Source organism: Euprymna scolopes, chromosome 15 (assembly GCF_053919585.1).
Source record: "Euprymna scolopes isolate OS-2025 chromosome 15, ASM5391958v1, whole genome shotgun sequence".
Classification (NCBI taxonomy): Eukaryota; Metazoa; Mollusca; class Cephalopoda; order Sepiida; family Sepiolidae; genus Euprymna; species Euprymna scolopes.
In genome coordinates this window covers 34,074,936-34,089,826 of record NC_136496.1, presented here as the reverse complement: position 1 = coordinate 34,089,826, position 14,891 = coordinate 34,074,936, and the positions used below count along the sequence as shown (strand labels likewise).

General features: G+C 30.0%; 1 protein-coding gene across 1 annotated transcript in view; it reads left to right on the top strand.

Moving 5' to 3' along the window:
- Positions 1-14,891, top strand: part of LOC145293770 (pre-rRNA-processing protein TSR1 homolog) — an 80,331-nt gene that overhangs the window by 43,842 nt on the left and 21,598 nt on the right. Inside the window, exons 10-13 of the mRNA XM_080140281.1 lie at positions 841-983; positions 2,927-2,998; positions 7,109-7,179; positions 10,664-10,756. Coding sequence (XP_079996407.1) covers positions 841-983; positions 2,927-2,998; positions 7,109-7,179; positions 10,664-10,756 — 379 coding nt within the window. The remainder of the gene's footprint in view (positions 1-840; positions 984-2,926; positions 2,999-7,108; positions 7,180-10,663; positions 10,757-14,891) is intronic.

Here is a 14,891-nt window from a genome sequence, read left to right as displayed (position 1 = left end):
TGAAACAGTTGCATTTGTGTGCCATTTTTCAAAGTGGCAACTAGAAATAATGAAATTGGCAATTGTATTTCTTTCACCGACAATCTTCCAAAGCTTACTACTGAGTGAAAAATATCTTTTCAACTTTTTTTTTTAATAAAACAAAGTTAAATTATTTAAAACAATAAAAGTTTAATAGAACAATATATTCTTTTTTTTTTTTTTAACAAAGAAATAATGAAATGCTTATCTTTTGGCGATTGTATTTCTTTCACTGACAAAGCTCACTCACTACTGAGTGAAAAATATCTTTTCAACATTCTTTTTATAAAAGGAACAAAGTTAAATTATTTAAAACAATAAAAGTTTAATAGAACAATATATTCTGTTTTTTAACAAAGGCTGTTTAAAAAAATATCTGAAGTAATTAGAATGTTTATACCTTCAAGTAACAACATAAAATTTGTTGTATATTTAGAATTACATTTATTAAAAAGAAACACAGAAAAATTTTATGATGTACATACTCGTCACAGAACGAAGATGCCATATTCTAAAAATCATGTGGATTTGGCTAGTAAATTTTCTATTTAGCTAGTAAACGAAAATATTTAGTTGCCAAAGGTTAACTAAAGATAAGTTTGTCCGTAGAGCCCTATCCAACCAAAATTGGATTAGTGTCACCTGAAGAATTCAACTTTTACATTCAGTGCAAAAATGAGCACAAATTTAACCATAATCAAGTATTAATTTGGCATAAAGCACTAATTTTAAGTTAACGGGCTGTAATTTTTTCCCATTTGTAACATGTCAAAAAGTGTAGTCTTTTTCTATTGTTTGTTTTTTTATTTTGTTTTGCAGCTGTAAACACAAAAAAGAAAACCAGGAAAGTTCCAAAAGGTACCTCTGAATATCAGTCTGCATGGATTTTGGACAGTGATGAAGAACAAGATGGTGATGCTTCCGAGGATGATGATGAGAGTGATGATGAATTTGAAGATGCGGTAATTATTCTTGCAAATTTATACCTATATTAATAGAAAGTATATGACCTAGACTCTGTCGACTTTGATGCAGAAGAAAAAAAAAATCCTTGGCTTTGTTGTAATAGCCTCTTTTATATCGCAGCTAGGAATTCTTTTCATTGCTTTTCTTTGAAAAGGGGATAAATAAATGAAATTAAGAGAACAATTTTAAAGTTAAACTTTGTTTTTGTTTAATTTGATGGGAGATAAAAATTCACTGAGAAAGCCATTTGAAAACATCTTGAATTTATTATTTATCAACAAACAAATGTGTGTTTTAAAATCGTGAGAAACAATTGTATGAATGAAGATGCTCTGGTTCTTCGTTATTGTAGCAAAATTTGAAAATTGAAACAATCAGTGATGTCATGTCACAGTAATGAGCGTATTCAAAAATACGAAAAACATAGAAAATTAATTATTGATTAAAATAGTTTTCAAAGACGATTAGTGAAAATTAGGTTTTGTAAAAAAAAAAAAATAAAATAAACCAGAGAGTTCTAATCATAACAAAAGGGAGATAAATCTTTTCTGAAAATCTTTTGCCAATTTACCCAAACTTCAAAAACTGTTTTCATTAATAACTAATTTTCTACCTTATCATATTTTGTAATTTTTGGATATTTTCATTACTGTGACATGACAATTCAGTAAATACCATTGGTTTCACTTGAAAAGCAATATTTCAATTTTAGAATTTCATTATTAAAAACGAAGGAGAACTGATGATTTTAATACAAACTTGGAACTGTTATCAAATTATATATTTAGATATATTTTAATAATAAGCTAGCGGGACCTGTGTAAATTCCACAGGGAACTCATATTCATATGTAATATATTGATGTTGGCATTCTGTAGATGTTCAGTGTAAATGGAGATGCTCTGATATTATTGTAACTTTTTTGTTAAAACTGCAAAAGTATTTATCTAAGTTAGCATGAACGCCTGGCAAAGCCCGGTCATAAAGTATGCTTAAATATGATATTGCAGATTTCATGTATATTATTATAGAGTTAATGTTCTATTGATTTTTATATATTATAAAGTTGCAATTGTAAAAATAAAAAAAATATATCCATATGACTTGGGTTCATTAGCTGAAATTGAAACCATAATCGAAACTGAAACCAAAACTTATGAAGAATTCTTGGTAAAATTATTTGACAAGAAATAGAAGTACATAACAATTAAACGACCCGGATGTAAACGTAACACAGAAAATAACACACAGCTATCGTATTAATATATATTTAACTATAGAATAGTATTATAAGCTTCAAAAAGCCTGCAAATTTTCATGTAGTTTTGTCTCCTAGAACCAAAGATATGAGCATTTCAATATTCAATTTTGCTATATATATGTATATATGTGTATATATATATATATATATATTACCTCTCAGAGTGGTCCTTCACTTGACACATGTCTGCCATTCTCTTTTTAGCAAAACCGAAAACAAAATTTTGTTTAGTTTCTTTTTTAATATTAAACAGATGTAAAATAACGACTTTGTCGATATCAATTTGTTTTCTCCACGAGTGTCATTCTCCATTTACTATTGAAGATTTTACTTATATACAGGAATTTGGGACATCTGGATTTTTTTTCCAGGTGGCAACCACATCTGACTCACAATTTGCCAGCTTGATTAGTAATAGTGTCACATTTTTACTAACCTATACTTTTGTTTTGCTTATGGACCATTTCCTCCCATTGTTATGTTTTTTTTTTTTTAACTTCTGACATTCTGACATGTTTTTCTTTATTTTTATAAATATCTTCCTGAGGAAAGGAAGCATCTATAGTATCATGCACTAACTTTGCAACAATTTTAAGTCTGTACATCTTGTTATATATCATTTGTAAAACAAAAAAAAAAAAATGTATATTAAGTATTTTTTTTTTTTGGTTTGGTCAGGTTGAAGAGATGGATGAAAGCTGTTCAGATGAAGCAGAGTCTGGAAGTGAAGATGAAGAAGAATATGAAGAGGTAAGCAGTTTCTTTTTCCTTGTTTCGGAGAACCACCAAAAACCAATTACCTCCTTGAACGTCCAACTGCCATTGGCCTCACACCTCTGGCGGACTGGCACTGACTGTCTTTCCTTTGCATCTCCTGGAATCTTTTCACTTCTGGCCAGAAATCTTTGTCTCCTTTCAACCACTCAGAAGCTAAGCACTTTACATATCCACTAGACATAAGGGGTAGACAATGTCCACTTAAAATGGTTAATCTTGAACCCATCTAGGGATATTGCTTTTCTCAGTTAGATTCGTCTGTTTAGTAAGGCACTTTTTTTTATTTTAAACAAAAAGAACTATGCCCCCAGTCCTTACCCATTCCTATCACCTGCAACATCTGCCATTCACATGCACCACTAAACAAAAAGAACATCTCTTGGGTGACTCTAACCAATTTTTAATTTTTGTGTTAGCCCCCCCCCCCCCAAATTCATATTACCTGCGGCATCTGCCATTCACATGCATCTCTCAAACATGCAGCTTAATGCATGTTTGTGGAGGGAAATTCTGATGCAAAAGATTAGACAAGAACTAAGACCTCTGCAGAAATAGTGTATGAAAGAACAGAAGATCTTTTCTTTTAGAATTATTATAGTTGAGAACATTTCATAATATTGCTGTCATTTTTCTGAATGTTTTGAGATGACGATTGATAATTTGGATTATTCAAACTACTATTCTCATCTTGAATGTTGTTTGCATAACGCTTTTGTAAATGCAATCCCCGACCCCATGTATACCACTATGTATAGTAGGCCATGCCGACCCTCTTTGAGAGCTTTTTGTTGAACTTGGGAATCTGTACAGAATTTCAAATGGAACCCTTTATTTAATCTACGGGCATATCATGTTCTTGTTCTGACAGCCATGACTGAGTAAAAGTCCTAAAATGAATTGCTACTGGAGGTTGAGGTTCAATTCTCGGTGTGGGCAACACTTAATTGCGAATTACTGAGGATTATTACCCAGTTATGGCTGACGGAATGAGATCCTGCTGCTCCCATGGATAAAATAAAATTCTGTACAGGTTCTAAAGTTCAACAGAAAGATTCCTGAGTGCAACAAGATAAATACACCTGAAGAAGGTCAGATGCTGCATCGACCAAAACGTGGAAATAACACTCAAGATGTAAACAGTAGTTCAAATAATCCAAAAAATAAGAATTTCTGTTAAGTTTTATTTTTTATTTGATGTAGACTAAAATTGCATTCAATTTTATTTTTCTGAATAAACAAACTTTTATTGTTTCTGAGTAATAGGGTAGCTCAATTGATTATTTTTATTATTTTACTATAAGTTGGGATGATTAATCAGAATCAGAAAAATTTGAACTTTTTAAGGCATAGAAATCAGAAAAAAGGCATCCCTATTTTCCAATGCCAGAAATGATTTGTAATTCTTTGTTTCTGTTTAATTTTTTGTTTCTAATGATAACTACTTTTTATTTTATTAACTAAAATCGATAGTTGAAAAAAAAAAATCTAATTTTTATGTTAGTAAAAATATATACACACTCTATGGGTTTTTACGATAATCTGAAAATAAACAATCAGAACCAGTAATCGTACCAGAATTGAGAAAAATATTGCAATCATTCCATCACTAGTTTTTGGTGGTGCTAGTATAGTACCTGGGCATGTCCATTTCTACTGCTTTATAGAAAGTACGAATAAAAATATTTGTGAAATTTTGTGTGTGGGGGGGTGGAGGTTGATACTTATTATTTGCAGACTGATTTTTGTATTACATGTTCAAGTTTCATCGAGGCTGTAAAAGTCACTTTCCCTAGCCAAACGTATGAATCCGTCATTACTTTCCTTAGCTATGAGTTAAATAATAGAGTAGACCAGTAAAGTAATGGATTGAAAAGAAAAACTATCAGATAACACCAATCCTTTTGGAATTTCTCTGTCATTGGGCTTATAAAATGCCATGTCAGAAGTATATTTGTGAATCATGAAAAGTTAAGAATTAAACTCGTGTCACATTAAAAAGTAAGCAACATTTAGCCTGGTCAATACTTAGATGGGTGATGTTTGTGGACATCAGGTGCCATAAATGTAGAAGTCACTGCTGATCGCATTATCTAACATCTGACAAAGTATTAATGATAAACTATTAGTCCGTCTTACCTTCTCCTTGCTATAGACGGCCCTGTCGGTGGGGCATTAGAATACGCCGACTGCCCCCCTGCAGAGGGTAAAAGTCCTTCAATGGGGGTCCTGGATATGGCTTTAAACTATATTCGATGGTGAGGCCCCAGCTTGCGGGCTCTGGGGAGTGTGGAGCCACCCCTTAATTGCCGTTGCGCCCAGATCCCCTCTGACCCAGAGTGATAGTACCTACCTGTTAGGGTCCCAACTATGGATTAAATAGAAACTGACTTGCCAAAAACAAATATATTCTATTAAAAAATTTTCTTCAAAATCACCGGATTCGGCATTAAATAACCTGAAAAGGGTTGATATGCCGTAAAACAAAACCAACCAACCTTGCTATAGATGAAATAGTAAAATAAACTAGACCCTTTAAGGAACAATGTGTAGTATCTGTTCTGATATTACACTTCAACTATTTGTCTTCGGTCAGTGAAGGAGAAATCCTTCATGATTGAGGCAATTTTAACTTTTGTTCCTATCCAGAGTGCCCCTTTTTTGGAGCTTGATTTCCCCCACATTAAAAACTGAGCATGTGTGCCTCGTGGGGAGGCAAGTAAATAGAAACTAAACTTTTTAAGCATTAGTAAGGGCAACTTGTCCAGGAGAAGAAAAATTATGAAGAAACAAACACTTGTTTGCTTGTTTCAGCTTTGCTTCCAGTTGTCTTGGATTTCTTTTAGCTGCTTAAGCAATTATATTTTCGGGGTACTTGTACAGTTTAATCGAAACATTAAAAAAATGAAAATATCGAAAAAAGTTATATTGTACGTATCGATTTGGACTAAGATCTCAAAAAAAAACATTTCGCTTAATTTGATTGAGTATTTTTTTTTTTTTTTTTTTTTTTTTACAGCGGAAAAACACGTTTTTATGAGAGCGCAATGAAGGTAGTAGGGTTGGATCAAATACAATTGTATTTGTATTTCAATTGTATTTAAATACAATTTTAATGTAATTGTATTTGTATTTTACCATCACAAGAAAAAGTAATTTGTATTTGTATTTGTATTATGGCATCCAGGAAAATAGTATTTTGTATTTGTATTTATATGTGAGTGAGTGAGAGAGAGAGAGAGAAGGAAACTTTCAGAGCTCTAATGATAATAAAATGCAATGAGGACACGATATAGAATGTAATGTAGATGTCAAATTTGGAAGGAAATATTTCTTTTTCTTCTTTTTTTTGCATATTTTCAGATTTCTTTATTACTTTGAAAAAAAAGTACTTATATTTGTTTTTGTTTAAATCAGTTATTGTATTTTTATTTGTATTTTGAGATTGAGGAATAAAAGTATTTGTATTTTTAGACTTAGGAATAAAAGTATTTGTATTTGTATTTCTGGTAACCTAAACGAAAGTATTTGTATTTGTATTTCAATTGTTAAAAGTCAGTATTTGATCCAACCCTAGAAGGTAGCCATCTATGAATTTTTTTAACACACCACGGGGAGAAAACTCAGTTTAAAGCGCCGACACCTCCTCCCCATCTTTAATACTATCTTTTCTTCCTAAAAATCGAAACAGGACTACCTTTTGCTCGGTATCATAAATTGTTTTTTGGCTGTAAAAAAAAAAAATACTTGATGAAATTTCGGAGAACTTCATTCCATAATGGATACATGGATACGTAAAACATAACTTTTTCTTTGATATTTTAATTTTTTAATGTCTTGATTAAACTGTACAAGTACCATTTTCGGAAAAGTGCAATTGCTATTGCACAACTTTTGCTTCATTATACTCCTCATGCAGACACTTTCAGGGTTTATCCATTGTTTCTTCAGGCTAACAACAAGCACGTGAAATTATACAAAATACTGCTCCGTTCTCACCATGCTCTGATTAGTGTATCTGTGTGCAAATTAACATGTTTAAAATGTTTGAAAAAATATTCTTGTTTCTTTTTCCTGTCTTTTTAGATTGAAATTGGTGAGGAAAGTGCGATTGCCAAGTACGATGAAACCATCGACATGGAAGAAGAAAAGAAAATGTAAGCAGTAAATTATAACTGTAACTCCTAATCTAATATATAAAGTAAAGTTTTTCATTGATTGAGTTCTTCCTTTAAAATCAATATTTAATTTTGTTATATCAATTTTTCTTGTAGATCGTTGCAGCATGTTATTAAGAGTATAATGTAATTTGATTTAATGCCTTCCAGAAAATATTTTGTCTGCATCAGAATTATTTTTACATGACCATTATCTTTAAAAACAAACAAAAAAACTATTTGTTTATACAGAGTTACTTTTATTTAAAAAAAATCCATCATAATTCAAAAAAGATAAATTACTCGGACATGCTGAGTCGGGACAGCTAGTTGTCAAAATAAAATACTAGTATCTATTAATAAAATTGTGTTTCTCTACTTACAAATATTTTTTATTTATTATTAATCAAATATTTATTGAAATAAAATATAAAGTAATGTAAAGTATTAAAAATTAAAAAATAATTCTAATTTCAAAATTCTGAAGTGAGAGCCATTTTAATCTTTTCTTACTACTTAAAAAATAAAAACGAATTATTTTGTAAAATGTGAAATAAATTTGGAAAAATTCAAAATGTAGAATAGAAAATCATTTCTGGCTTAAAATGGTGAATGCTCTGACGAGCTACAAACACTTGTACCTCCTCAATGTAAATACTCCTGACAAACCTGACAAAAAGCTAAATCCCACCCCTACACAGTAGAGATCCCTAGATGTAAGAAAGCCTTCTACTCCAATAATTTGTTCCCTGGTAAATTGCTAAACTTTAGAACTCCTTTCCGGGATTCTGCTTTCCCAACTGTACTGACATGCAGAAGTTCAAGCGTAATGTGAAGACATCTTGCTGCTTATCTCTCTACATAATATCCTTGATTCTTGGCCTTCGGGACAAGATCAAAGTGTAGTATCTGTTCTTCAGATGCTGCACTTCTACTTCTTGTTCTCTTTCGGTGGAGGAGAAATCTTTCATGACTGAGACAATTTTTATTTTTGTACCTTTTCTCCACGTTAAAAAACGACCCTGGTGTCTAACTCTGTCCCGTGGGGAGGCATAGTAAATAGGTACATAATATCCTTGCACTTCCGTACCCCCGATATTACCCCTCCTACATCAAAGTGGCACTGTGCCTTGTTTGGGGTGAAAATGGAATTAAAAAAAATGTTTTTGTTTAGTAAATTATTGCAAGATTAAAAGTTTTCAAAGATATTCAATAATTTTAATAAAGATTAAAACACTATCTTAACAAAATTAGTTTTATAACAATTTGGTTTAATAATTTAATGACCAAATTAGGGCATTACAATTAAAAATAATATTTATTAAGACAAAAAGAAAACGTTAAAAAATTCCTGGACAGAATATTACTTACACTGCTGATAACACCGTTCTGACACCTCGAGTCAAATCCTGAATCTTTTAATCCAGTTTTGACTTTTTCGAGCATCTTCCTGCTGACACTGAAGAAGTCTGAAATGTCCTTATTTGTTCGTCAAGCACAGATTACAAAAAAATATAAAATAACTCTATAAAAATTCTTTTTATCTATAAGAGAGAAAGACTATTTTTAAGATCGGATTTTTTCGATTTTCAATACTTATCGAATGAATTTCTGTACAAAACATATCTAAGAACACTGCCAGACATATAAATTAGCTTTGTGTGAAATTTGTAAAAGATAGTCTTGGCCGTTTTGGAACATATGAGCAAGGAACTCACTCTCATGAAAAGTGACTTTCAAATAATAGTAGAGATGTATAATTGCATAATTAATCTGAAGAAAAGATAAAATTCTTGCGTATTTATCAACTTCTTTGTGAGAGTTGTTGGAACTCTCTGAAAATTTCTTGTGAAATTTTCTAAAATTTTATTTGTATGATGATATACGAACTTATATAAACGAATCTTGCAATAGTGAGTCACTAACCAGAAGTGAAAATGTAACTTTTTTTGTGTGAACTGCATAATGTGTAAATTTTATCTTGAATGTTGATTTTAAAAATATATTGTATCTACCCAATGTCATATTTATAGGAGAGTCAATATTTTGATTTCTTAATAAAATAAGTTTTTCCTTTTAATTTGTGCATTTTTAGTCGTTACACAAAGTTTCAACTCAATAATAAAAAGTTTAGATTACTTGGGACTTAATAAGTTAAAGAAAGCAAGAAAAAAAATTAAATTTTAATTTTTTTAATTATATAGATTGCTGACAATTTTTTTAATTATATAGATTGCTGACAATATTTTTAATTATATAGATTGCTTACAATTTTTTTTAATTATATAGATTGCTTACAATTTTTTTTAATTATATAGATTGCTGACAATTTTTTTTAATTGTATAGATTGCTTACAATTTTTTTTAATTATATAGATTGCTTACAATTTTTTTTAATTATATAGATTGCTGACAATTTTTTTAATTGTATAGATTGCTGACAATTTTTTTAATTATATAGATTGCTGACAATATTTTTAATTGTATAGATTGCTGACAATTTTTTTAATTGTATAGATTGCTGACAATTTTTTTAATTGTATAGATTGCTGACAATTTTTTTAATTGTATAGATTGCTGACAATTTTTTTAATTGTATAGATTGCTGACAATTTTTTTAATTGTATAGATTGCTGACAATTTTTTTAATTGTATAGATTTCTGACAATTTTTTTAATTGTATAGATTGCTGACAATTTTTTTAATTGTATAGATTGCTGACAATTTTTTTAATTGTATAGATTTCTGACAATTTTTTTAATTGTATAGATTGCTGACAATTTTTTTAATTGTATAGATTGCTGACAATTTTTTTAATTGTATAGATTGCTGAAATCTTTTTTAATTGTATAGATTGCTGACAATTTTTTTTAATTGTATAGATTGCTGACAATTTTTTTTAATTGTATAGATTGCTGACAATTTTTTTTAATTGTATAGATTGCTGACAATTTTTTTTAATTGTATAGATTGCTGACAATTTTTTTTAATTGTATAGATTGCTGACAATTTTTTTTAATTGTATAGATTGCTGACAATTTTTTTTAATTGTATAGATTGCTGACAATCTTTTTTAATTGTATAGATTGCTGACAATTTTTTTAATTGTATAGATTGCTGACAATTTTTTTAATTGTATAGATTGCTGACAATTTTTTTAATTGTATAGATTTCTGACAATTTTTTTAATTGTATAGATTGCTGACAATTTTTTTAATTGTATAGATTGCTGAAATCTTTTTTAATTGTATAGATTGCTGACAATTTTTTTTAATTGTATAGATTGCTGACAATTTTTTTTAATTGTATAGATTGCTGACAATTTTTTTTAATTGTATAGATTGCTGACAATTTTTTTTAATTGTATAGATTGCTGACAATTTTTTTAATTGTATAGATTGCTGACAATTTTTTTTAATTGTATAGATTGCTGACAATTTTTTTTAATTATATACATTGCTGACATTTTTTTTTAATTATATAGATTGCTGAAAATTCGTGAGGAGAAAATGAATCAAATGTTTCCTGATGAGATGGACACACCTGTGGAAAAACCTGCACGGATCCGCTTTGCTAGGTAAGTACCATTTGTTATTTTGCATATTTACGGATCTAAATGAGTTTCATCTTTGTAACTCTGCGGAAGTAAACAGTGTTATTTAATTTGAACATCCCACCAAATTACATTCTTTTACTTGATCTGAAAACCCCTCTGATATCATCTACCGACTTCATATTTAGTATGCAGTATAATTATATTTGGAAAAATGCATGTTTTAAATTGATACCTCTATTTACAAAATGTAGATTGTTCCTGTATCGTCGGCCGTGATTAATTATTATCTTATTCTTATTTATTATCACATTAAGCAGAATGCTAGAGATTTTTATGAATTTCACAAACTTTAAATTTAATATTTGCTTGAAGTATACTATTGCTAGTCATTATTATATTAATGGGGTCATTTTGCATATTTTCTGCTGCTTCAAATGAGTTCTGGGTTGTTATTTAATCTTAAAACCCTGCTAATATTATGTTTTTTTTTTTTTTTAAATCTATTATGATTTATTTATTATGTAGTTTAATTATATTTGAGCAAATGCACATTTTGTCTTATGTTTATTTTATTTAATTTATTATATGTGAAAAATTCATGATTTATTTATTTTGTTACATATTTATTATGCAGTTTCATTACATTTGAGCAGTTATTTAATGTATTATATGTGAAAAAATCATAAATATTTTTTAATTATGTTAAATTAATATTCATTCATTTTCTTCATTTATTTGAACGTACATTAAATTTCATAATAAAACCTTCTTGGCCTTCGGGACAAGATCAAAGTGTAGTATCTGTTCTTCAGATGCTGCACTTCTATTTCTTGTTCTCTTTCGGTGGAGGAGAAATCCTTCACGACTGAGACAATTTTTATTTTTGTACCTTTTCTCCACGTTAAAAAACGACCCTGGTGTCTAACTCTGTCCTGTGGGGAGGCATAGTAAATAGGTACATTAAATTTCATATTCATTTAATTTATTTTACTTTATTGTATTTAAAAATTATTTTACTTTTAATATTAATTATTTTTGTAAAAATGTTTCTAGAAATAAACATATTCAAAAATATATATAAATAAACATTTATTTAAAAAAAAATCAGTTCATGGATTATGTATTAGATTAAAAAAAAAATTTTACTTTAAGTATTAATTATTTCTGTAAAAAAACAGTTAATATTTAGGAATACATTCAGATCGAAAAATATGTGAAATCGACATACTATGTCTACATCTATAACGTGTCAGAACAGTGTTATTGATTTGAACGTAATATTTTACAATGTTTTTAGTAATATTTTCTTGATTTTTATCTCGGACAATATTTTATTTTCTCTGGATTAATAAATCTCTATTTCCTTAACTAAGAATTACTTCTGGCTTAACCATCTTCACCGAGAATCTGTAACAATTCTGAATCATCAGAACCTTACATTATGCATAGCATAACTAAAATCCTGGCAGAAACTTTAATTTAAAATATTTCCCATGTTTTCTTTTGTTTTTTTTTTGTGTGTCTTCTGATAATGATATTTTCAAATTATGCTTTTCCTATGCAAACTACATCTTTGCTGATATATAGTAAGTTTTGAAAATATACTTCGTCATGAGGATGAAATGCAGAAAATTCTGTGCAGTTTAATTGCCATGTATATTTTCAAAACTTAACTATCTAGCTCTATTTATGTATTGAGCACTGTTGAAGTAAATACGAAAAATCGATAAAGTTTTATGTAGATTCATAAAATAATAATCTCTCTCTCTCATATATATATATATATATATATATATATAAAAAACTTTAGTCCATTAAAAATGGGCAAAAGTTATGGACCATTTATTTAGAATGAGTGCTTTATGTGAAATTGATGGTTGAATATGGACAAATTTATGTTCATTTTTGCATTAAGTAGTAATTCCTATTAATCTCTAATTGTGCATTGAACGGATACCATAATTCTTAGTTTGCTGTACCTTATCATAACAAAGATTTATAAGCAATCTCAACCAGATTGGCCCAGTAGTTTTTGAAAAAAAGTGGAACAGACAAACTAAGATATATATCTATAAAAGTGAACATGTCTGTGTACATTTCCCTACGCAATAACTCTGTCAATTTAAAGTCTACAGACTCAAAATTTGATATACAGGGTATTGAGTTTTGGTAAAATCTATGTGATCAGTTTTTGGCCAGAAATTTGGCTGTTAAAGGGTCAAAGTTCAACGATTTGACCTTTGAGAACTCTACCAAACTCCTCTGACAATTTTGGGTCTAAACACTTGAAATTTTAGATATAGGTTCCTTGGACATGGATCTAACTTAATAACTTGATTTGAGCCCAAAACAATAAATGTTAAGGGATCATAAGAGGGGTTAAAGTTAAAAAAAATTTGACCTCTGTGGTCTCTACCAAATTACTCGGACAATTTCTGGTCTAAACATTTGAAATTTTATATAAAGAGTATTCAGAGATAGGGCAAGCTTTTTCATTGTTTTGGATCGAAAATGTTTAGTTACCAGTATATAAATGTATGTGTGTTTGCATGTCTGCCCAACACTTTCGACAGAGGTGACGTATTTTCTCAAGATCAGTATCGTTTTAAAGCTCGACCTTGCAGATGACAAATATTGAAATATTGGCTAAAAACATTAATATCTTCACCTTAAACTTGGCACTTTTCTACAGGGGGTGGGGTGGGGGGGCTTTTTTTCGCCAATATTTTTGAAAGTCATCCTCTCCTTTTGATCGTCTAGCTTAATTTAAAAAAAATGTCACTTCTGGTTTGGCGGCGGTCGTAACAGCTTAGAAGTCAGGTTTTTGCCTGTTCTTTTCCTCCTTTGTGGTACGGGTTCGAGCCTGCCTTCCTACTACCACATTTCTTTTTATTTTTAATGCTAATATATATATATAAATGTACAGAAGGTCAGAAAAACATTGGTACCATCAGTTTCAAGCCTAACATAAGGGCGACCAGTTAATGGTAAATTGTAAATAATGTTAGGCTTTCGTCAGCCATAGAGCCTAACATTATTTATGATTTACCATTAACTGGTCGCCCTTATGTTAGGCTTGAAACCGATGGTACCAATGTTTTTCTGACCTTCTGTACATTTAAATAAATATTAAGCTCTTATATCGAAAAAAGGTTTTTTCTTTGTAATCGAGCACTTTGTTGGAATTCTTTCCTAAAAAACGGTAAACAAATATGTGTTTACTAATAAAGCACCACTTATCAAGGTAAAAAAACTACTCGAGGATAAGAGTTTATGAGATGGATAGTTTGACAATCGAATGATGCTGAATATTATGAGGTAATTTAAAATAATTTCTGTCGTTGAGAGTTTACAGTGCTTGACGAATGTCTTGTGAGTCTGCTGTAAAGGGTTGATATGCCGTAAGGTGTTGCTGAGCTTGACTTACTTTTAAATAAGTCAAAAACTCGGTATTGTAGAGACACTCTGTCCGTTGGGGGTGCTCTTCTTCTTAGTACCATATATGTAGGACATGTTTCTATCATGTGGAAGTGCTTCGTGACTGAGGAAGAAACTATCTGGTTCTTGAAAATGGCTTTAGTTTTTAAAAACCAGATATTTAGTTTATGCGCATTATAGGGAGGCATGCGAAAAGAAATTTGGCTTTCCAGGGTCGTGGCAACAGGTTTGTTATCGGCCATGGCAAACAGGAAAAAAAACAAAACAACAAATCCAAAAAATATAATTCATGAAAAAAAGGTGTAAAGAAGAGAAAAAAATGCCTTTCACATGATCTGCATGATCTGTGGTCCAAAGAAAAAAGAATTGGATGCAGAAGTAAGATCTGTTGCCCCCTTGTAGCAAAGAATGGCATCGCCAGAATTAAAGGGAGATAATTAAGTTTACCTTAATGTTACCAGTTTTGTGTGCATGTGTTCGCTTGTATGTGAAACTCGGCCCCATAAATTAAAATTCCAATGTAATGCTGATTATGTGGGTCGGATTTCTTTGCATTTGCAGAATCGTATAAACCAACATATTCCATCCAAGATTACACAGAGAAGGGTAAGATCTGTGGGTTTCTCTTCCTCTGCCACCTTGGACTCTGCTAGTGGCCAACATTGGGTTGAGAATCCATGTTATGCGAGTAAGTATAAAATAGAGTGGTTTAAGGTAC